General features: G+C 32.6%; 2 protein-coding genes across 2 annotated transcripts; one reads left to right on the forward strand and one right to left on the reverse strand.

Moving 5' to 3' along the window:
• Nucleotides 1–6525: 6525 nt before the first annotated feature.
• On the reverse strand, nt 6526–9263 carry RPS6 (ribosomal protein S6). Its single transcript, NM_001250314.2, has 6 exons — nt 9176–9263; nt 8949–9013; nt 7955–8012; nt 7751–7859; nt 7252–7524; nt 6526–6988 (listed from the first exon to the last, which is right to left on the reverse strand). Exons 1-6 carry the CDS (start codon nt 9179–9181, stop codon nt 6756–6758), a joined length of 744 nt encoding a protein of 247 aa, NP_001237243.2. The 5' UTR covers nt 9182–9263; the 3' UTR covers nt 6526–6755.
• A 12876-nt stretch (nt 9264–22139) lies between these two features.
• Nucleotides 22140–24439, forward strand: LOC100808737 (uncharacterized). Its single transcript, XM_003552025.4, has 2 exons — nt 22140–22916; nt 23979–24439. The coding sequence occupies exons 1-2, from the start codon at nt 22431–22433 to the stop codon at nt 24045–24047; spliced, it is 555 nt and encodes a 184-aa protein (XP_003552073.1). The 5' UTR covers nt 22140–22430; the 3' UTR covers nt 24048–24439.
• The last annotated feature ends 796 nt before the right edge of the window (nt 24440–25235 follow it).

Here is a 25235-nt window from a genome sequence, read left to right on the forward strand (position 1 = left end):
GGTTTTGTTATTACTATTGAATATTGATCAGTTTTTTTCCTCTTCGCCAATTACTCTGTATTTGTTGCTATTAATCCATGCATGCTTAGTGCTTGATTAATTGTCTCTCCGCTTAATTTACGTTCATGCTTAATGATCAGTTTCGTTCATGATTAATTGGTGTATGTGTTGCTTAATCACATAATGACAACCTTATGTTAATTTTCGATTAGTAATTTAATTTAGGATTGGATTAAGTGGTTGAACTGGTTAGGGATAAATCCTTGTAACCTAGGATAAGAGACTTGCTTGTGAATCAAGGGGAAACAACATGTTTTAATTCTGTTATTTTCTAATTACAATTTGCTTGTTGTTTAAATTACAAAAACAAACAACCCCCCCCCCCCCATTCATTACTGTTTGATCACTATCTATTATGAATGTTGGTTGACCATTGCTCGTTGGGAGACAACCTAGGATCACTTCCTAGATATTGCATTTTTAATGTTTATTTGATTCGGGTACGGCCTCGATCAGTGTACCATCAATCAATTGAGTTGTAACATTTAATATGTGAGGACAAAGTCCTAATCAAATATTTATAGCAAGATTTACAGTATGCTTATCAATAGTCTATCCTTGGCTTGTGAGTTTTTGGATCAATACCCATCTCGAGAGGTTCAGTTAGTGGGGCAGGCACTTAACACCTTCGTTTCTTGATCGACACATCTTGTCAAGCATTTCTCAGAACAGGTATTTCACTGTCATTAAATGATTTTTTCCAATTAAAGGGTTCACTATGATTAAATGATGTTAATTAAATGTGTTGGATAAACAGAGAGTTGTGGGACTGGGGAAACCTACAGATAGGTCGGATCATAATGTCAATGATCCCCTATATTTGATGACATTGACCATCCGACAGCTTTTTCCAAAGTCATTGCAAGTTATGTGGGATGCTACCATGTTTAGGGTGCATAATGACAACTTCCCCTTGTACATAAAGTATGAAGATTTGTCTGAAATAGCACATGGTGCTCAATGTCTCAGCATCTCTATTATACAATTAAGGATTCTGTAAGTCACTTTACATTATTATTTATTAGCTAACTTATTGTTTTAAATTCATACATAGTATTAATTTACATTATTTTAACAACAATAGGCATATGATTGAGACAAGCATGCGAGCGGGGAATGCCAATGTCTATGGATTCCTCGAACCACAGTCCATACAGAAATATGGGCAATCGCAAATGAATCAGAAAGTTACATTAAGAATTGGATGCAGAATTCAAAGAGGGATGTCTACCTAGGAGCCTACTTGAATGGGTAAGGTAAACTGAACTAATGAAACTTATTGTTCTCCACTGCAATGCACACTGACAAATGGTCGTCATTTTGCCTAAGGAAAATGTTGTCATCTGGTTTTGTTCCTTGCACAATAGGCCAGACAACTACCTGAAAGGAATGATTGACAGGTCAGTTATATTTTCCAATACATGTACATTACCATTAGTTGGAAACATCAATATTTTAATTGTAGAACACACATGCATGTTTGTATTGAACAGTGCTTTGAAAGAATTTGACGAGAGTCCACAAACTAAATCCAAGGCTGCTGGTAGGTGGATTGTTGTTAAAGTAAGTCATTTAAACAATGATTTTAATTATATTTTATTATTGTGTACATTAATTTGTACTTAACATTGAATATCTAAATTTCATAATGTATTTAGTGTAATAGACAAAAAGTAAGCACTAAGTGTGTGTACTACGTCATGCACTGGATATCAACTATAATTTTAGGAAGTTTCAAGAATAATTGGGAAACGGTAATTGTTTAATTCAAACGTATTTCATTTTGTTATAATTGTTATTGCATAGTATTAACTTATGTTTTATTATACATGCAGTATTCCAATGATGCTAGACCATTGGAACCAGAGAGAATGAAGGTGCATCGTATCCAGTGGGCAACATACTATTTGAAAGTTAAAAATGAAACAATTAGTGTTTAAGTCATTTTCCAATCTCCATTTCTCCTTGAAACCTTATTTTTTTCACTATCCATTTTTTTTTCAAAACTTTTGTTGTTCTAATTTCTACTTATTATTATCAAAATTACTATCAAAATTATTATCAAAATCTCTATTAGAACTATATAAAAATACTATTAGAATTATCATTAGAGTCAATATTATCAAAATTCATCACTCTTTTGTATATAATTTGTTTCAATGATTAATATTTGATATCGATAGAAGTTTAACACATGAACCTATAACGAAGGATCTATCAAGAGGATAAAACACCTCTAAAGAAAGAATTAACCTCTTTTCCAAATATACCTATGCCAAAATAAGTATAACTTTCACATTTAACAAATATATTATGTAGGCATACACATTATTTACCTTAAGAGCAGATGTTCCGAAACCAAACAAGAAGTCAGGTGGAAACGATAGTCGTACAACCACGTGTGTGGACAGGTCCCTGCAGTTGTACCATATGAAAGAAACAGTTATTTTCTATGTATCATGTTTCTGTATATCCATTTAAAATATACATATCATTATTTAATTAATACTATTAAGGATATGTTTGGCTTAGAAAAAAAATTAAAAAGCTAATTTTTAGCAAAAACAATTATTAAAACAACTTATTGAATTAAAGAAATTGATAAAAATTAGTTGTTAAATTAACTAATAAATATAAAATTTAGGAGTGTACATGGATAGTTTGGATCAAATTTATGACATTTTATCTGATCTGATCAATTTTAATCAGTTTAGATTTTACCTAGTTTAAGTTTGTAATTTGATATGAATCAATCCCATTATAATTGGATTATAATTGGATTGAATCACATCATCAAATTTATTATTAAAATTAAAAAAATAAATATTTTTAGGAAAAAAAATTAGAAAAGTGATTATAATAGTGTGCAATTTAATAAATTTAATTCAAAAACTATTTTTTAACTACTAGTTTAATATAAAAACATGTTTCATTTAAAATTAAAAACTAAATCATGTCTTATATTATAATTATAATAATAATTTATAAGTAGCCTTAAAATAAAATAAAAATCAATTAAATTAGATTGGACTGAAAAGACTAAACTTTAAATGTTAAAAATATACATAAAAAAAGTAAAACATACTAAGTAATGGGTAGATTAGATTTGATTAAATTTTCAAAAGTGAAATTCAATCCAAACTCACATAAAATTTATAATTTCTTTTATCTGAATTGAACCAATAATCCAAACCAATTCATATTTTTCAGTTTAGATCAATAATTTAGTAAATTATGAAATTGATTCAGATACATGATCACCCGTGATAAAATTACATAAAAGAACATCATCTTATATGAATTTTTTAATGTTTTTTATAGACAAATATATTTTTAGGTAATTATAATTTAACTTTTTATTCAAAGATAAAACATTTAATTATAAATAAATAAATAAATAGTATAACATTGAAGAAATTTTTATGTTGCAATAAATAATATAATATTGTAATAAAAAATTCAATATTATACCATTAGCTTATTTTAAATTAAATATTTTATAATTTTTAGGTAAATTTAATTTTAATTTAAAATTCATGATTTTTATTTGATGATCAAATATTTCATTAAGGTAAATAAATAATATAATATTTAAGAACGTTTTATCACAATAGATAATATAATATTAATGGAGAGAATTTTATTAAAATACTAAGAGGAAAATGAAAAAAATATTATTACAACTTACAATACAACTCTCAATAACAACGGAGCGCGTGGCTTAGCGTGGAATTGTTTCAATTAGTCTGGAATTTGGATCCTAATTATGTATGCAGCTATGTAGAATAACGGGAAAAAAAAAAAAAAAAAAAGCTTTGCAGGCATAATCGTCCTACCCTATTTAATATAGATGTTTTTCATATATATATATAACTCCAAGTAAACTTATGAAAATTTCATAAACTCGACTCGTGAACTCGTATCTGAGAATAATCCAAAATGATTTATATTTTGATCTAATTTTTTTAACTTGTCGGCTCGCTAATTTGATGATAAACTCAGAGAGTCTATTGAGTTTATTTATAGAGTCTACACAAAGTCTACTAAAGAAAGAGTTTACTCAAGAGTTTATAAACTCGTAAGAGTTTAGAAATTAATTAAGAGTTTGATAACCATATATATATATATATATATATATATATATATATATATATATATATAAAAGAGGAATCAAATTACACACTATAATTTGGACAATTATATCATTATTTTATAACTTTCAACTGAATAATATTTTCTTAAAACTCAGTGTTGGATTGAAAATTCGTTTCACATATATCATATATACAAAATTTCATATTAATCACAATTCATTTGTTATCCCATCATATAAATTAAAATCGATGTAATATAAATATTCTGAAATATACTTAAATATAAATCATTTGATTATTTTCTTGTTATTGTTTAATTTTGACAAAATTTTGGTAACATACAGGTATAAAAATAATGTAATAGTTATCAGTTATACCACCAGTGTAATTCCATCATTTCTTTTATATTATATTATATTATATTATATATATATATATATATATATATATATATATATATATATATATATATATATATATATCATGTAAAAGATATAGATGTTTATTGTTTTACTAAAATATGTGTTATTATTTTAAAGTTATCAAACTATTCATCCTTCGAAAACTTCATTTTGTGTTGATGGCCTGAGCCCCTGACCATATTTTAAATTTATAACCTTGTGTAAAAGCCGATTCTCTGCCTTTCCATCTAGAGCGTTACCTCTACTGTCAATGGCTTCCAATTCATGAGTGTAGAAAGAAATTCTATTCGATCTCAAATATAGGAAGAAAAAAAATTTCACACTAATAAAAAAATTAATTAACTAAATTTAATTCTATCAATCTTAATTAAAATTAATTATTCTCTCACTTATCCTTCATCTAAATGTGTTGTCAAAAATAAAAAAGAATCATTAGTATAAACACGTCAACTACATAAAAGATATTTTAAAGATAACAAAATTTTCATATATATTTAAGAAAAATATATATTTTTCTTATATTTAAGATAGAAAAGACTAAGTTACAATTATTTTGGCCCCACAAAAGAAAATTTCTAGATCCCCACATATTTATGATGCAATCTTTCAATTCTAATTAGACTGTCAAAATGTTATCAACGCAAAGAAATAAAACCCAACTGTACATGTATAGACTTCAATTCTTGTACGTGTTTGTTTTCGGTTTCCTTCAACGTTTGTTGATGGAGTCTAGGGTGCCACACCGAAACTCCTTGTGTATGGTGTCAAAGCCCTTTTCAAATTTCCTTTTTTTCTACTTTTCTAGATTTACCCTTCTTTTTTTACACCGAAACTCCTTGTGTATGGTGTCAAAGCCCTTTTCAAATTTCCTTTTTTTCTACTTTTCTAGATTTACCCTTCTTTTTTTTTCTCTCTCCTCTTCTTCATCTCCCATCTTTCAGATTTGAAGTGTCCTCTTTCATCTGATCTCCATCAATCCGTCCAAACCTTCACCGCAATCAACGTTGTAACGTGGACAGAGGACGGGGAAGGATCTTGGCGGCTTGCTTGTGACTCCTGTATCTCCACATTTTAAGATTTCAAAGGCATTGTGGGAGGGTCGGAGGCTGAGAAAAAGGGAACAAACAACGGAAAACGGCTTGTTCACGGTGCAACGACATGTCGAGGAAGGCAAAGAAGGACCTTCAACGACATTGTTTGCGGTGGAAGAAACTCTTCTTTTCCTGAACGATGAGGAGGCAATCACCGACTTTGCATGATGGCTTCTTGATCGCGAAGACAACAGGTTTCAAATCAGTGAGTGCTTCCCTCCAACCCCCTCTTCACGCTGGTAACATCATCACGGCCCCTCCAACCCCCTCTTCACCAATGACAGCCTCTCCATTGTCATCACCAAGACCAACAACAGCGATGGCTGTCATTTGGTGCACCACATATCTAGGTTTTCGTGGTGCAATGACAACAGCGTTTGATGTGCCGTGGATCTGGGTTTTAGTGGTACAGCAGCTATGGCATTTGGTGTGCCACAAATCTGAGTTTTGCTATGGCGTTTGGTGCAACACAATTCTGGATTTTGGTGGTGCTACAATTCAGTGGCAGCAGTGAAGGAGTGACTATGGAGTTTAGAGTTTCAGAGGATATGATGGAGAAGACACGACAATGATTTTTTAATGGCATCCATCTAAATTGAACGAAAAGAACTTGATTGGAGCATTTTTGAGAATTTGGGGACTTGATTGGAGTTTTTTAAAATGAGAAGGACTCAAATTGTACACTTAATAAAAGTTAAGGACCAAATTTAACATTAGGCCTGACAAAAATAATATATCTAAAGGTTAAAAAAAACTGACATGGTGCCCAAGTTACCCTAGTCATCGTGTGTTTGTCTTAAAAGTGAGAAACTCCGTTGAAAGCTACAACGGCAAAACCAACACACTGAAGTGTCATTTTGATGGCCACAATGACTATTAATAATCTCCTCATACATAAAATAGATAAACTAGAAATGGATAATAAATATGATTCAATGAGTAACACTGCATAAGAAATACTTCAATAACTCAATGTAATCAAAAATAGCAAAACCAGAGTTTATCACAACAGCCGGTTATAAAATAACAAACAAAAACTAAATATGATGATTAAAACTTCACCATATCTCTTTATATCTGAAAGCAGCTTACACAGCTGCCTTGGCAGCACTGGAAAGCTTGGATCTCCTCTTAGCCAAACTCTCACTGCGGCGGTCTCTCTGCTCCTTCAACCTGGAGGCAAGGAGTTTCTGGTACTCTGCTGCCTCCGATTTGGCCTTGGCAATTCTCTTCTTTTTATCAGCAATTCTTGCCCGCTTTCGTTGGAGCGTAAGAGGGGTGACCAGTCTTTGTATCTTAGGAGCTTTGCTCACCTTTTTCCCTGTAATCAAAAGATCCAACACTATTAAGACAACAATCCATCACAAAGAATGCTTATGTCTGTACATTTTACCCAGTGTCCCAAAGGAACCATAACCTAATTAAGCCTAAAACAACTCTTCATTTCAAATGGTTCTCCAGTTTTCCATCCAAATTAATATTCAACACGTTTTACCAAAACCCTTTGGTCTTTTTTAGACAAATTCTTTAATCAATCAGTCAATTACAAAATTAAACTCAACATAAAAGCACATGGAATTTTACCAGCTTTTGTCGTAAATGTACGACGGTAGGTGTTGACATACTTCCTAACATCATCCTCCTTGGACAGGTTGAACAGTTTACGGATTTTGGATGCTCTCTTTGGGCCTCTCATCCTTGGCTTCTCAGCATCAGTCAATCCTGGTAAATCATTCTCACCCTTCTTCACAATTACCAAGTTCAAAACAGAGAGGTCTGGGCTGACAATGCACCCACGAACAGACTTTCTCCTACGTTCTCCATTACGCCTTCCATATCCACGGAAGCAAGGAGTTCCTGTTCAAGTAACAAATAAAAAGAAAATTAGTTTGTAGACAAAGGAAAGCAGAGACACCTGATACAACAAATGCATGACATTATTAAAAAATGAATAAAGTTCTATCTAAGAAAGGAAGAGCACAAAAATGGATTTGATTTAAAAAGATTAAAATATAAAAAGGGCACAGAACTAAGCCGAACATATAGGTTGAACAAAAAAAAAAGCATCAAAGCTACATCATACCCCTGTGAAGCAAAAGTCGAACACGACCAGGAGTAAGCACTCCCTGTTTCATCGGGAATCCTTGTTTGTCACAACCTCCAGTAATTTTGAAGACATAGCCCTTAAATTCCTGTTGGCAAAAGAGCATGAAGGTGAATAGATAATCATTAAAAATTCAGCAAAAATTGAGAGGATGCATTTAAGGTTAGCAGCTAAAGAGCATACCTCACCAAGTGCATCTCCGCTGACCTCCTGTGAGATCCTCTTGTCCCAAAATGCTCGTCTGCAAATCAAAGATAGGAATATTTTTAACAAGACAAATTACATTGCCCAAAAGAACATAAAATTGGCTTCTTAGGAACAAATTATAAAATCTTCATGAATATCAAAGTCAATCAAAAGTTTAAAGAATGTTGCAAGGCAAAGGCAGAGCAATATTGAGACAGGTAGCTCCTCCAAAGCTTCTAAATCTCAGATAGAAGAGAGATAATAATTTATGAATAATTCTAAATCCCCCATAACCAGCTTTCCACTAATTTCCTACTTATCATATGAAGTAGAAGATAGTTAAACATTTTACGTTTCACAAATATTAAATTAAATGCATCTTTTAAATATTTTGTTACAAGTATAAGGAGGATTAATATGATATTGTTTTAGATAATTTATACACCTCCTAGTGAAGAAAATTTAAGTACCTTGATTTCTATTTTCTTTTTTCTATTTTCATAGACGGCGTTGTACTTATGGCTGGAGGGAAATTGTGATGGTGAAATGTGGAAGAGGGAGTGTGGTTTAAAATTAAGATTTTTTTCGCATAAAATTACATAGAGAAAGTTATGATATAGCATGATAAAATATAATTATATTTTAAACTGTCTACAGCCCCCTTTCCCACTTCTTATAACAAGCACAATCTCACAGTGAAAAGTTAGAATTCATGTTCAAACAAAATTAAAATGGCACCATGAAATAAATAACAAAGCATAAAAATCGAAAAATCCAACGATTAGTTAAGTACATCCTAAAATAGATGGGGCTAAAAAATCTAAGGGTTAATGCGTTACTTGTAATCTGATTCGTCAATCGTTTCTTAGTTTCACAAATTCAATGAATCACTTTCTCTCAAAGCACAACACACGAACACCACGAAGAACAAGTAGAAATACTCAAAAATTTAACACCAAAAAAAGAAAGAAAGAAAGAGTGAAGTGATTACAGTTTCTGATCGTCGTCGATCTCGAGCTTCTTCTGGCATCCAGTGGTGGGACTCGCGATGTTGAACTGCAGAACAAAACGGCGCAAAGCGAAATTAAGCAACGAAGAATACACAAGCGACAAGCAGAAATTAAAACGACTCCGGCAACGAACACATAACAAAAAACGACGAAACAGAGAGACGAAACGACAGCGATAAGAACAGCTAGGGTTTGGGAGGAAGAGAACCTTCATCTTGCAATCTTCTTCTGCAACCGCCGCGTCGAACTCTCTATGAGCGATCAGAAAACTCGGAACGTGCGCACGGTAGGGAGAAAGTAGGGTTTTAAGTTCAGATTTTATACCAACCCGGGCTGTGACTCTTGGGCCCCAACTGGGCTCTTCGACAAAATTAGTTGGGCCTAGTTGAGCGATGTCTAGCCCAATAGCAATCATTAGTCTGGGTTCAACCCAACACTCTGACCCTAGCAATAGGAGAAATTCTTTTTTTTTAGAACCAACCGTAGGAGAAATTCTGAAGTACTTGAAAATATTAGTGGTCAAATTTTAATTTTATATTTTTATTTATTCAGAATATTTTTTTTAAGTGTAACAACTTTTATAAGTATGCATATAATTTATTTTAGTTTTATTGAAGTTGGATTATGTAACATCTTTTTCTAGTTTTTCAAAATGAAAAATATAAGATTAATATTTTAATAAATAATAATATTAGTATTGCAAATATTTTGAAATTATATTTTCATAAATGAGAAATTGAAAAAATATCTTATTTATTTAAATTTAGATAAAATAAATTTAAATAAAATTAGGAGTTTGTATTAATTAAAATTTTAGTTAGAATATTAATATAAAAAAAATGTTTTATGATCATTGGTATTTTATTTTGTCTACTCCTACTTTATTTAATATTTTTTTGTCGTTAGTTGCGAGAAAACATTATAACTAAGATAAGGGATGTCTTTAATTAGAATTTCAATGAATTTTAAAAGATTTTTTATGAAAAAGTCACGTAACATTCAATTAAGACTTTTAAACAATAAAAATAAGTTTTGTAATATTCAATTAAAACTATTATGACTTTTTAAAAAGTATAATAAAATTCGTTGGTATTCAATTAAGATTTTTTATAACACATAAAAAGTCTTTTGGTATTTAAAAGCATACATTTTAATATATTTTTTATGATAGATTTTGATGGATTTCAATTGAGTTTTTAATACAAAATACTCATAAAATAATTTTACTTAAACTCTTGAGATTTAGTTAAACTCTTTCTTTTTCTATTAGACATTTTTTACTTGTATCAATATAAGATTACTCGAGACATATCCGAAATATGTAAGCCAAAATCCTCACAATTCAAGTCTATAGATTCATGCGCTCATCGTTTGAGAATTCAAGTCTTCCCATGTAAAACATTGACACCAATGACTTTTTTTGGTAGGCAATATGGGACATGAGTATCATTTTTTTTACACCATGACAAAGAGGCCATGAGTTATAGAAAGGAAAAAAACCCTAGGGAAATTCTTTTTCCAATATAACTCAAGCCTATTTCATAACTTTACAATGAAAACCTTTTTGTCCACCAAAACTCCAAAAGAAACAACGGGTAAATAAATCTTTCTACACAACATCTTCAACAAGCTCAAAACAACACAAGATCAGATCATATAAAATCAAAGTTTCTTTCCAATGTAATTTTGAATGTTTTCTAAATGATGATGAAATTCTTTAAATTACAGAAAATTCATGAAGTCCTTTCAAATCTTTTAATTCATGTTATAAATCTATTAAAATTCAAACTATAAAATCTCAATCACAAAAGTCTTTTAATTCTTTTAGTCTCTCAACTATTTCTAGTTTTGTTTTTAGTCTCTCAACTAAATGTTAACCGGTCTTAGTCCCTAAATTAATTTTTCGCTTGATTTTTCCCTACCATCAAGCTTCTTCGTTAAATGTTGACATGACAGTTGATTTGTGATAACTTTTTTGTGATTAAAAAGTGTGAGAAACTGCTAGTTGAACTTTTGAACTATTTTCTGGTGATTAAAGGCCCCATAAATTGTTTCCATATGGTTTTAGACAAGTATATAAAAATAGCCCCATTACAACCAATTTCTAGTAGGCACATGCATCCATCATAAAATAAATGTCACCTTAGTTAGAAACAAAGAAGAAGAAGCTAAGAAGCAAAAAGCTTCCTCTACCCAAACGAAACCTCTGCCACACCGCTCCCCCAACTTCTCCATTCTATTGTTGCCTTCACCAAGGGCGAATCCAAGAATTTTAGATAAGGGTGGCCAATATATAAAAAATCATGACTTGAAAAATATTTAAAATTTTACATACATGTCATTTATTAAAAATATAATATATAACTAATATTTTATTATGAGAAAAAAGAAATATATAAATTGTGTTGAGCATTAGAGATACTAATCATTAAGTGCAACTAATACATAAGCATCCAAAGAGTCAAAGACTGGTAGCAAAAGGAGAAAAAAGTAGAAAATTTTCATTTTAGTTAAGTGAAAAGAAATTTCATTATATTCAAAGTAGGTTATACAAAATATTTCAAAATAGATACTTGAGTAGCACATGAAAAGTTCTTAAAAATACTTGATTAAATGAATAAGACATGATAAATGCTTAGAAAAGTTAACTAAGTATAGATGTATCATTAACAAAAATAAACACTATAAATCTAATAAAATATTACTAAAAGAAACTAATTTTATTTATTTGTTCAAAGTTAGTTTTTCTATAAGTTAATCATTTTATAAAAGGTACGAAGTATTTAAAGTATTTTATTATCCTTTACTTTGTTATTTATAAGACCCAAATAAAAAAAATTAACCTAATAAGAACGATGCTCAATCTCCACCGGAAGGTGGCATGCTTTACCAAAAATCACCCTATAGAAAGACATCCCCAAAGGTGTTTGGTAAGCGGTCCAATGAGCCCATAGAGCATCTTCAAGTAGCTTGCTCCAATCCTTCCTATTGGGCTGCACTACTTTCTGCAACACTTGTTTGATCTCTTTATTGAAAACCTCTATTTGCCCATTAGTTTAAGGATGATAAGCTATAGAAAATCTATGCACAACTCCATACTTCTGGAGCAAGGATGCCAATGACCTATTACAGAAGTGGCTCCCTTGGTCACTGATAATGACTCTGGGCACACCAAACCTACAAAAAATGTTAGATCTCACAAAATCCACGACAACTTTAGAATCATTAGTTTTGGTGGCCTTAGCTTCAACCCATCTAGAAACATAATTAGCAACAAGATATATGAAAAACCATGAGAAACATAAAATGGACCCATAAAATCAATACCCCAAACATAAAAAATCTCACATAAAATAATGGGTTTTTGGGGCATCTCATGCCTATGTGTAATGGTCCCTCTTGCTCTCTAATACTTCTCACAAGTGGTGGAAAAATAATGAGCATTTCTAAAAATGGTGGGCCAATAAAACCCATAGTCTAACACCCTCCTAACGGTCCGTGGAGGACCAAAATGACCGTCGGTAGGTGTGTCATGACAAAATTGAAGAATAGACTGAATCTCATGATTTGGCACACACATGTGGATCACTTGGTCACTACCAAATCTCCACAAATAAGGATCATCCCACACATAATATTTAGCATCACTCTTAAGTTTATCTATTGGAGACCTAGATGCATGAGGTGGGACCACATATGCAACAATGAAATTCATAATGTCAGCAAACCAAGGTGTAACATGTAATGAATGCAAATGCATCAAATGTTCATCAGGGAAATTGTCCCTAATAGGAAAGGAATCAACATGTCCTTCAATCCTGCTCAAATGATCAACAACCAAGTTTTCTGCACCATTCATGTCTTTAATCTCAATATCAAACTCCTGAAGAAGAAGTACCCACCTGATCAATCTAGGTTTAGCATCAGGCTTCTTCAACAACTACCTCAAAGTTGCATGGTCAGTAAAGACTATGATATGGGAGCAAAGGAAATAAGATATGAATTTATCTAAAGCAAAAACAATAGCTAAAAGCTCATTCTCAGTGGTGGTGTAGCTAACTTGGGTTGCATCTAAAGTGCATGAAGCATAAGCAATGACATGTTATAGTCTATCAACTCTCTACGACAAAACAACCCCAAGTGCATAGTTAGAGGCATCACATATGAGCTCAAAGGGAAGTTCCCAATCTGGTGGTTGCATGATGGGAGAGGTGGTAAGCCTCTTCCTCAACTCCTTAAATGCCTCTTTGCAAGGCTGGTCAAGCACAAAGTCTACATCCTTTTGGAGAAGCTTGGACAATGGTAGTGAAATCTTGCAAAAATCCTGGATGAATCTTCTAGAGAAACCTGCATGTCTAAGAAAAGAATACACTTCCCACACAGAAGCGGGGTAAGGTAGAGAAGTAATAACATAAATCTTGGCCTTATTGACCTCAAGACCTCTACTAGAGACCAAATGCCCTAAGACTATACCCTCATGTACCATAAAATGGCATTTCTCAAAGTTCAGAACAATGCTAGTCTCAATGCATTGTTCAAGAACTCTAGAAAGGCTATTCAAACATGCCTCAAAAGAGGAACCATAAACAATGAAATCATCCATAAACACCTCCATGCAACTCTCTAATAAATCAGAAAAGATACTCACCATGCACCTTTTCAAGGTGGTAGGAGTGTTGCATAGGCCAAAAGGCATCATGGTGTAGGCAAATATGCCAAATGGACAAGTGAACATGGTCTTGTGTTGGCCCTCTAGTGCAATGTGAATCTGCATGTAACTTGAAAAACCATCAAGAAAGCAATAATGTGATTTACCTGCCAACATCTTTAGAACCTAGTCAATGAACGGGAGAGGGAAGTGGTCCTTGCGAGTTGTCTGATTAAGCCTCATTATCTTGGTTCCTCACAACCGTGATGCCAGACTTTTTAGGGACCACTTGGACAGGTGAAACCCAAGTGCTATCTAAAATGGGATAAATGATCCTTGCAACTAATAGCTTCATCACCTCCTTCATGGCTGCCTTACAGGCTTGGAATCATCCTCCAAGAGTATTTGATGCATGCATATGGAAGGATTGATTCCAGGAAGGCCAATAAGTGTCCACCCAATGGTCTTTTCATGGCCTTTCAACACGTGCAACAACTTCTCTTCATGCTCAAGTGAAAGGCTGCTGGATATGATGACTGGGAGCTCCTGAGCATCATCTAAATAGGCATATTTAAGGTGCACAAGTAGTAGTTTTAACTCCAAGGAAGGTGGCTAAATGGTGAAAGACAAGGGAAGGTTGGTGGCTGGTGGAAGGAAAATATGAGAGTCAAGACCTGCACCTGCAACACAATCAGAGTGAATTCCAAAGGAAATCTCTCCACAAATACTACATACAACAGCAGAATCATCAAAATCATTATAGGCATGATTAAAAGAACCAAGATCAAAATAAAAAAAGTCAAAAAAATCATAAAGTAAATCTATACAAATATCTACACTATCTACTACAACATCAATGATATCTACAAGGAAAATAGAATGTTCCTCTGCAAGATGTCTCATGGCCTCACAAATGTTGAAATGCACAACATCATCACCAAACTCCATGGAAAGAGTTCTCGCATGCACATCAATTTTGGTCATCACCAACAATGGTCTCCCTAGGATTAATGTGGACCCATGGCTAGAAGACTCATTCTCCATATCCAAGATGTAAAAATCTGCTGGAAAAATAAGATCATTAACTTGCACCAACACATCTTCAACAACTCCAAGTGGAAGTGCAACACTCTTGTTGGCTAGTTGAATGACAACACTAGTAGGTTTCAAATCACCAAGATGTAGTGATCTATAAACTGATGTGGGCATGACATTAATTAAGGCTCCAAGGTCAAGCATACCATCTGTAAAAGTGCAATCTCCAATGGTACAAGGGATAATGAAAGTGCCAGGATCTTTGCACTTCTGTTGCAAGGTAGGTGGTGCAATGGCTGCAAAAAATTTGCTTTGCATAAGTGCAAAAACATTTCTGCCCATCTTCACTTGCTCATTTCCCTTCAGGTTCCTCTTATGGGTGCACAAATCCTTCAAGAACTTTGTATATTTTGGAATCTGTTTGATGGCATCCAAGAGGGGAATGTTGACTTCCACCCTCCTGAAAGTCTCAAGAAGATCAGAATCAAGCTCCACTTTATTTGCAGGAATGGATCTAGAAGGAAAAGGTATAGGAATCTGTTTTGGCACCAACATCTATTGAATTTGGAAGCTCTTTGCCACTCCTCAAGGTAATAGCACTCACATTCCCCTTTGGATTAATGATCGACTAGCGAGAATATTGTCAGAACCTTGTTGCTGCAACTGGTTGACAGTTGTAGCTAACTATCCAATATGAGTCTGTGCGTCTTGGATGGTGGCACTCACATTCTGTTGAAACTGAATGTTAAAGGTTGCCATTTGCTTCATCAGCTCCTCCAAGGAAGGTCCATAACTATTATTCTACACAGGTTGTGCAGGTGTAGGTGTAGACTATTGGAACTTTTGTTGTTGTCTGAATGGGGGAGCTTGGTATTTACTGGTGGAGGGTTGGTATTGTTGTTATCTAAATGGTTGTTGTTGTTGTGTCTGCTACTGTTGTGGACTAGGACCATACCTCAAGTTCGGATGATCTCTCCAACCAAGATTATAAGTGTTGGAGTAAGGATTATATTGTTGTTGTTGAGGTCTAAATGGTTGTCCAAACTGCATGGCATAAACATCAGCAACATGTTTTATTTATTGGAGAGTGGGACATGCATTTGTTGGATGATCAAGTGCACTACAAATACCACATAGCCTTGGTTGATTAGCTGCCATCACATTCTATTGTTGACCAATGGCTAGTTGTCTCACAAGGGATGTTAATTCTGTAAGTTTATTCTCCAGCCTCTGGTTATCAGCAACCATAGAAACAGAAACTTCATTTGCAATAACCTTGGATGTTGCAGCCACTCTAGTACCAAATTGTTGATAATTGGCTATCATGTAGGAAATCAATTGTCTTGCAACAACAAGAGTTTTGTCCATTAAAGCGCCTTCACTGGTTGCATCAATCATACTCTTGTCCATTAACATCAATCATCCATAAAAATACTGGATTAATAATTGCTCATTGATTTGATGGTGAGGACAAGTAGCACACATCTTGTTGAATCTCTCCTAGTACTTATATAATGTCTCTCCAAGTTGTTGCCTTATACCACAAATTTCCTTTCGAATGGATATTGTTTTGGATGCAGGGAAGAATTTCTCCAAAAATATTCTTTTCATATTTGTCCAAGTGTTGATAAGGTCTAGTTGAAGGTACAACTAGTCCTTAGCCACACCATCCAGAGAGAATGGAAATGCTTTCATCTTCACATAATCCTCATGAATGTCATGTGTCACATGGTGGAACACACTACATGAAACTCCTTAAGATGTTTGTGCGGATCATCACTTGTAAGACTGTGAAACTTTGACAACAAATGGATTAGTCCAGACTTAAGCTCATAACTAACCTCTGTCTTAGGATATTGAATACATCAAGGTTTATACACAACATCAGGTGTAGCCAATTCCTTAAGAGTTTTGTTGTTATCAACCATTGAATCAACACTAATTTCACACTCAGAAACAATAAAACTAGGCTAAAAACAAAATCAATAATGAAATCAGTATGCATTATTCTTGTATCCAGAACTACACTATCATGCAGAACTACACTCCTATTATTTCTACTCCACCTATGAAATGTCCTATCTACCTCAGGATCATATGGATGCAAGTCACCTGGTTTGGTACTAGTCATACACAACTCAGCTCATTAGTGATATAAATGACAGGAATAACAAAAATAACAGACAACTACTCAGGACACTATTCACAATATTTGCTTAAATGATACAGAAAATGGAAAATTGTCCCAATTTTTTTTTAAAAAATTCAAAAACACAATAGTAAATGTCTAAAAATCATTTTTGACTTTTGATAATTTTTTTATGACGAATTTTTTCTACATTCTGAGAAAGTTTCAGCCCATTCTGAGCTAGTCGCATATGAAATGACCAAAATGCTCATATCGCTAAAACTCCTATTTAGAGGTTGAATTTGCAAATTTTGACCCAAAACAAACCCTAAAGGAATTACTTTTGCTTAGAATATCGGATAAACTTTAGACACCAAGTTATGCAACCAAACTCCACAAGTCAGTTTACTTCTACGACATAATATACACAATTACACTAAACACTGCAAAGCATACTACTCAATGCAAAACACTCTACTACTCACATAGACTCTTCATAACAAAATTAACAGAGCACATGCAATATATCAAATAGTTAGTGGTATGGAAAAGGAGAAGGCACAATGCAATGAAATGCAGAATGCTATAAATGCAGAACATGCAACAGAAGGCAACACTTAGTTTGACAGATGTATGGTTTTTTTTTTCTTTTTCAACGTACAGATGCAAACCTACTATACTAATATTAGTTGTACCTATACTACTATCTAGTTATGAGTGAATTGAGGTTGGCACACGATGAATTGTATCCCCAACAACGACGCTAATTTTGATAACGACCGTCGAATCGTTCCAAAACAAATAAAACTAGGATTAATTTTGCAATACATGAATAACCTAGGTCGACTCAGAGATACAATCCATTTTGGTTTTGACTTCAATCCACTTATAAACAACAGGGGATTTTAACAAACAATTTGCAGAGACAATTGAAGAAAATTGCAGAAACACAAAACAAAAATGCATAAGTTGACAAAGTTTATGAAACAAATTGTGAAATAGATTCAAGAACATCAATCCAATTCACCAAATCCAAGAAATTCGAATTATCACAGCTTGCTATAGATGATGATCATGTTGTGAAAGTACAGTTAATGTCATTAGAGGTAATTTAATCGAATTCATCCCTAAGTTTATTAAGATCACAAATCAGATTGAAATATAATCCAATCAATCTCTGATTAGATTCAAATTAGGAAATTAATCAATAACCTAATTTGTTTCCAATCCTATAAACATTCATAATCATGAAAATCGAAAATAGAATTGGAGAAGAAGACGAACATTCACACATAATTCAAAATATTTAACCAGAACTCAAATTCCTTATTGCTTAGACTAGATCCTTGGATTGATTAGTTGTTTAGCCTTCCATAGTTATCACCAATGGAAGAAAAATGAAAATTGAGAAAGAGAAAAGAAGAACAGAGTTGAAGAGATGAAGAACAGTTGAGAGAAAAAAAGAGAAAAAAGTTTGATCTCAAAAAATACACTAGAAGTTTTCTAAATTATGTTTTGTACAAAAATGATTCTAACTAACTAACAACACTAAGTAGACTAATATATACTCTAACTAATAAGAAGAAATGGATAGGCCTTGATTAGGCCCAACTAATGTCTCTAATTAAGCTAATTACATAATGCAAAGGCTCAATTTTACAATCCAAAATCCAATTGCATAGGCTCTGACTTCAAAGCCTAAAATGACCCTAAAATGATAGAATTGTCCCAAGCTCATTTCTAACAAAATTGTAGCTCTTTTCCTTAACTTTCCAAGGACTACTCATATGCTCCATTTGGAGTCATGTAGCGTCCTATAGGTCCTGGACAAAGAAGATAGGTCAAGTAAGCACAAAATCCGAAAATAAACAAAATTATCAATTAAGTCCAATTTTTTACCTAAGACCAAAACTGAGTTAAGGTGAGAAAATAAGAGTCAAAGAGAGGTCAAATAAGCTAAGAATAGGAAAATACTAAATAAAAAATGCTCAATCATTATGGACTAAATTGTAAATGAGTCGTGGGTTTAAGTGGAGCAGTTTCTAAAGACAATTACTATTTGATAGTAGTAATGGTTATGAAGAAGTTAATACCCGCTAACGTGAAATAAGGTCTCCTTATTGACATTAGAGTATTCTCTCAACCCTAGTTGTCATTGTGAAAGATAGAGAGAATAGAAAGAAGAGTTAAAGAAAGTGAAATATTGTTTCTTCCTCTCAAGGAAACCAAAGTGCATTGTAGAGAATATCATTACGGAAAAAAGTACATATTGTTTATCTATTAATTAAGAGAATCTTTGACTTCAAGTTCCTATTTGGTTTTCTATTATTATGATTCTTATAAAAACCATTAAAACTTACACGACACTACTAACACTTCGTCCCCTCGCTTCTTCAAGGTCGATGAACTATAGGTCCCCATGAAACCCACCCTCGGCTCCACCAACGACCACAAATCTATTCCCTTGGACAAGATTGATTAGGAATGTTTTACTTTGAAATGTTATTCCATGGATGAACATGCACAAAATCAAGAATGCTTTATAGATAGCCCTATCTGTAGTCCATCTCCAAATGAAAACACCAATAGACTATGAGAAAAGAGTTTAAACAAAAAAAAAAAACTAGTCCATTAGGTAAAAGAATATTAGGAGTTTCATATTGAATAAAATAAAAAGACTTAATGTGGTACTTAGACCTTACAATTGTGCATTTATGTGAGCAACCTTGTTATAGGTGATTGCGATTAAGTTAGATAATTACTATTAGGGATGACAAGGGTGGAACAAGCACATGTAGTAGAATTTTTTTTAATCACCCACTAAAACCTTGTTTATAAAATTATGTGAATTTTTTTATCTACATATCTCCACAAATATACATGGATACTTTCTAAAAAAATAAAAAATAAAAAAATCACTTAAACCATTTTTTACATTACTTTTCGCACAGTATAAGTGTATTCAATTTGTTATATTTCTAAAAAAAAATTATTCAAATCATCTAAAAATTACTCTATCTAAAGTATAAATTCAAATAAAACAACACTTCAAAACATAAATTTTCTATAGGCATATCTACATTAAAACAGCATTTAAGCAAATAAACATTAGTCGATGGCAAACACTAGGTAGAATGATATTCGTTCCTGCTATATTCACAAGTGGACCACAAGTTCCCATTTAGATATATATTTTCTATCCATGATATGTTCTACTTATGAGTATACACAGGTACGTATTGTTTTGCCATCGTTTATTGTCATTGTGGGGGGGGGGGGGGGGGGAGTAGAAGTTGAAGATTTTGTTTTTAAACAGATTTTAAAATTTACTTTAAAAAAAATATTTTCAATAATTAAAAATTAAATTAAACAGGCCTTAGTATTTGATTTAAGTCAACACGATTCTTAATTAATAAATTGACTTAGAGTGCATTCAATCTAGCCATAACGAAGCGCATACGCAATCCGTTATTTGACAAAGTCAACAACTATGGTGACAATGCAAGTTGTTAAACAAAAATAACAGTCACCATTAATAGTTGCAAAACACGATTATCTAAATTCATTACACAAAATAATGGTGTATGATTCACACAAGACAAAATTACAATCGTTGTCACACCTCGACTATATTGTCTAGTATGCAATTAAAAAAAAAATCTAAAAACTTTCTCTCTTTTTTTCGGTAATTATCATTCAAAACCTTCATTCCTTTTGTGTTAAGAAAACTTTATTTCTCCTGTTATAATTATTATAATATGTTATTTTACGTAAATCAAAATAAATAAATAAATGAAAGATAATAATATTTTTTCAAAATTAACTTTATCATTATTAATTTATTTTTTTAGTATTAAAAACTAAAATAATAATTATTTTAAGATAATTTTTTCTTCTTAATAATAATTATTATGAGACGAAAGGAATATATATATATATATATATATATATCATCACTCTTTTTGAATACGTCCAAGAACTTATTCCAATAATCCACCATGTCTTCTTAAAATTATATTTATCTTCCATGCCACTCTTTTAAGAATTTATAGACACAAATTTCTGCATTGTTTATATATGATCAAAAGTGATAGTCAAAGAACCTTAAAAGCAAAAAAAAAAAAAAAAAATTAAATATATTATAAGTAGCTCAAATTTAGAGATTTATCCTTTTTAAATTTTCAAATTAAAATTTACATTTTTGAGTCCATCAAATTCTCAAAAAGATTTTTTAATCACTTTTACAGTAAAATATCATCATAAATTATGCATTTAAACAATAGAAAATCAGTTAAAAATTATTAGAAAATATTTTACGAATTTAAGAAAATAAAAAATGTAAATTTTAATTTAGAAGACCAAAAAAGATACACCATAATTAAAAAAAAATATCTCATATATAAATTAAAGTAAGTTATATAATTAAGAGAAAAAATATCTCATAGTTTTTCTTACATCCAAACATTTAACTATGAATAAATTAAAGTAAGTTATAATCTATTATATAAAACCTAAATATCCTTTCACTTAACATTTGTTTTAATAAAATTCTTCACGAAAGGGGAAATAAGATTAAACAATATTTTAAGGAAATTAATTAAAATATAATAAATTTTAAATTTTAATTTATTATAATACTATCTTAAAAATGACTCGTGCAATTTTTAATATGTATTATTTTCAAAAATTAAACATTTCAATTTATTTTGGAATAATTATGTATAAATGCAAAATGTTTTTAAGATTTTTTTATATCCAACAATATTTTCAAAAACATAAAATTTAATTTTTCTTGTATCGTTGATATTTTTATATATTATTAATTAATTAAAATTTATTTAAATATATTTCTAAATAATTATTATAAAAATTACTCACTACTTTCTTACATTCATTCTTATTTTCTATTTAACATTTACTCTTTCTTTCTTGTCTTTTATTTTTTAAAAGATGTAGAGTCTATTTCTCCTAGTAATTTATTAAAGACTAAATTATTAATTTAGTCCTTTTATTAAAAAATTAAATTTAGTCTTTTAATTTTTAGAATGGATGCAAAGTTGTCCTTTCTGTCAACATTTTTAAATTTTTAACAAAAACACGGTACGTAATAACTAGGTGCCATCTTTGATTATGTTGAATATATATAAAAAGTTAGCTTCGTTTCTAGCAATTAAACAAAAAGATAACATCATCTGTACCAAAAAATTTCAATACTGTAACATTTGATTAATTTTAAAAATTATAATCAAGATCTGTAGAGCAGAGGGACTAAAATAAAAGCTTGCCATTATTAAATGATATAAAAATTATTGTTACATTTTAGTTAAATTTAAAAACACAGAAACCAAAATCTGTTGATAAAAAGATAAAGATTTAGTAAAAGAAAAAAATAAAAAACAAAAAACAAAGGCAGGCCCACAGAGCACTCAGCAGTCACCACCGAATACCAATAATTGATCATTCTCCTCCTAATCCCTTCTGTATACAAGCTGTCACCTCTCACTCTGGCTTTGCCTTCTCCTTCTCTTCTTCGCCAAATCCCAACTCAATCCCGAAAACCATTTCACTGATCCCCTACCCCTCCCCCTCCCTCCAACAATGTTCCCACACCCTTAAAAAATCAAAACCTCAAAAACCAAAAAACATCAAACCATGTTTTCCTTCCCTCACAATGTCTTCCTACCCATCCTTGTCTTTCCAATCATTATTTGTTGCTGCTCCGCCTCCTTGTTGGGTCGGAGCAATGCGACGACAATCTACGAGGTCCTGAGCGAGCACGGGCTGCCCATGGGCCTGTTCCCCCAGGGCGTGCGGGAGTTCGCGGTGGGCGAGGACGGGCTCTTCTGGGTGCGCCTTGACGAGGCCTGCAACGCCAAGTTCGAGAACGAGCTGCATTACGAGCGCAACGTCTCCGGCCACCTCAGCTACGGCATGATCGACGCCCTCTCCGGCCTCGAGGCCCAGGATCTCTTCCTCTGGTTCCAGGTCATGAGCATCCGCGTCGACGTCCCCAGCACCGGCCTCATCTACTTCGACGTCGGCGCCGCCTCCAAGCGCTTCCCCCTCTCCCTCTTCGAAACGCCGCCCGAATGCGTCGCCGTTAGCTCCCAACAACAAGACGCCCCTTCCCACCACCAGGTTTTACTCTTTCTCCTCTCTTCTCGTTGGAAATCCCACATCGACCGGTGATATGACTGATTGTATGTAATGATAGTAGGGAACAATCCTCCCCTTATAAGTGGATTTTATGGGATTGACTTATAAGCACTTAAACCCAAATTCTAAAATGATACCAGAGCCTATCATATTGGACCTATTAGGCCATCCGTTAGATGTCTAGTCCTCCTGACTACATGTTTTTATGTGCATCAAACCCAAATTCTAAGACTTTTTTTTTTTGTTATTGCCTGATTTCTGTTATTGTGGATCGGTTTGGTGGATGGTGATTTTGTTGTTGTTAATTCTTGGAACCGTTTCTTCATGGGGATTAAGTAGGTGCACGTGGAGGATTGAATGGTTTTGAACTTTTGGGGTGGCATCTGGGGATTATGTTTTGACTTTTGTTGGTGGAGTTGTGGTTTTGTTGTGATCTTTGGTATTGGAGACAAATGTGGCTGGTGCAGCTGTAATTGCTGTTGCTATTCGATTGCTGAGACCAAAAAACCTTGATTTTGCGACCATATGTGAACCAATGTTTAAAACCTCGATTATTGTTCTTAATCATGACATTTTGTTTTTTCTTAAGAAAATTAAGGGTGTTTTTAATTTCTACTTTCAAGAATTATTTTGAGATAAAAAAACAACAAAAAATAATGACACCCACACTAAGTTTATACCTCACCATATCCCACTTTCTGTTTTTTCTTTAACAATTGTTTTGAAAACAATTTTCCAACTTAATCGATTTTGGAAATCAATCAGTCTCTGAGACTTCAATTTGGATTCTGTTTCTTTTTTCTATTCAGAATGAATTGGTTGTGATGTAGTTCTTTCACTATCATTGGTTTGTTTTATGCTGTGGCATGACTTTTGAGTTTTGTGCTTCTTGCACTTTTTCTATCCCAAATGGTTTATGGCCTCTTGTGTGCTGCTTAATGAATATAAATGACATACAGATTGTGAGCATGTTATATACCTTGATGTTCGAATTTGAGGAATTGGGCTAAAAAATGTGTTGCATTGTTTCACTTTCATATGCAGGGTCAGGTTCAATCTGGAAGGATTCGGCATAAGCTCAATCAGGGAACCTCTGGAAGAGATGTTCTATAGAGTATATGGGCATTGAAGAAGAGGGTGAATGATGGAGTTTTTCTGTAGCACGATCATCATGGATTCTCCAGTCAGATTGTATGCCTAGGGAGAGTATAAATTAATAGGTCCATTGTTTGGACCTGTTGTGTTGTTTGTGTTATCTTCTCATATAGTGCAGAGTTAGTGTTGTAGAAGCAACCTGTGTCTTGGTATTTTTTTTATTCATAGATACTTATAAAAAGGGAAGCAACTGAGATAAATTTCCTGAATCTGTTTCTCATTGAGAAGATGGTGGTAATGCAGCATTTTGTTGAGATGGGTTCAGGTGAAAAGTCTGCAAGATTTTGTTGTATGTCAAATGTTATTTGTATTATTATAAGAATATATTGGGGGTGTTTAGTTGAATCAAATTTATTATATTAATTCAAAATAGATAGAACCATATACACTTTTGATATGAAAAATTATGATTAGAATTTACATAATATCGGTTTTTTGCATAAATTTTGCCCATTACTTGTAGATGACGTATGCTACTGCCATTGCTCTTTGTCTTGATGTTATAAACATGGGTTATTCAACATGTTTGCTCTCCCATAACTTTAAGTGGTGTGATATCATTAATGATTGGATTTCTTAAGCAATTCTTGGAGATGCAAATTGAATACATCTTATTTTGTTTGATGTCTGTTTGGTGGTAGGCATGTGTTACTTTGAGCCTTGAGGGACTCATGTTTTAACTTCATGTGCTCATGGCAAACTTTATTCCAAACAGAGGTTGAGTAACATGTAATTTTATGATGTGGGGTTTTTTAGGGCTCCCATTTTTGAAAAATTAATGATTTCAGGTCTATTCCGGTCTTCCTTTATACCTGAAATAATAATGCAATGACTTTTAGGTAGTGGCATATTTACCTTGCTAGTGAATTCGTGCTGCTTGCTCTTCTAGATCTACAATTGTGCTAATGCTGACCTACATTATGGTACACTTTCAGTAAATGTAAAATTTATAGCCTGTACTCAGTTTGGTATTGACTATTAGTGAAGGTTAGTGCTAGTGCTGCTACTTGATTCCCAGCAAATATATGTAGAAGGGGTGCTTTACACTGTTTAAGATAATGACTAATTGCTTTTTACTTTTATTGCTAAGGTTAACTTGGTCACTTGCTTATATTATTTGTAATATAATGAAAGTCATTGAAGTTT

This window comes from Glycine max, chromosome 18 (assembly GCF_000004515.6).
Source record: "Glycine max cultivar Williams 82 chromosome 18, Glycine_max_v4.0, whole genome shotgun sequence".
NCBI lineage: Eukaryota > Viridiplantae > Streptophyta > Magnoliopsida > Fabales > Fabaceae > Glycine > Glycine max.

Bases quoted from the DNA above. Each gene is read 5' to 3' on its own strand.
- RPS6 (NM_001250314.2), bottom strand. The intron at 7,860-7,954 runs GTATGCTCTTTA...TTTTGCCAACAG, and splicing joins GCGGAGATGCACTTGGTGAG to GAATTTAAGGGCTATGTCTT. The intron at 7,525-7,750 runs GTATGATGTAGC...TTACTTGAACAG, and splicing joins TCGACTTTTGCTTCACAGGG to GAACTCCTTGCTTCCGTGGA.
- LOC100808737 (XM_003552025.4), top strand. From the start codon at position 22,431: ATGTTTTCCTTCCCTCACAATGTCTTCCTACCCATCCTTGTCTTTCCA. The intron at 22,917-23,978 runs GTTTTACTCTTT...TTTCATATGCAG, and splicing joins ACGCCCCTTCCCACCACCAG to GGTCAGGTTCAATCTGGAAG.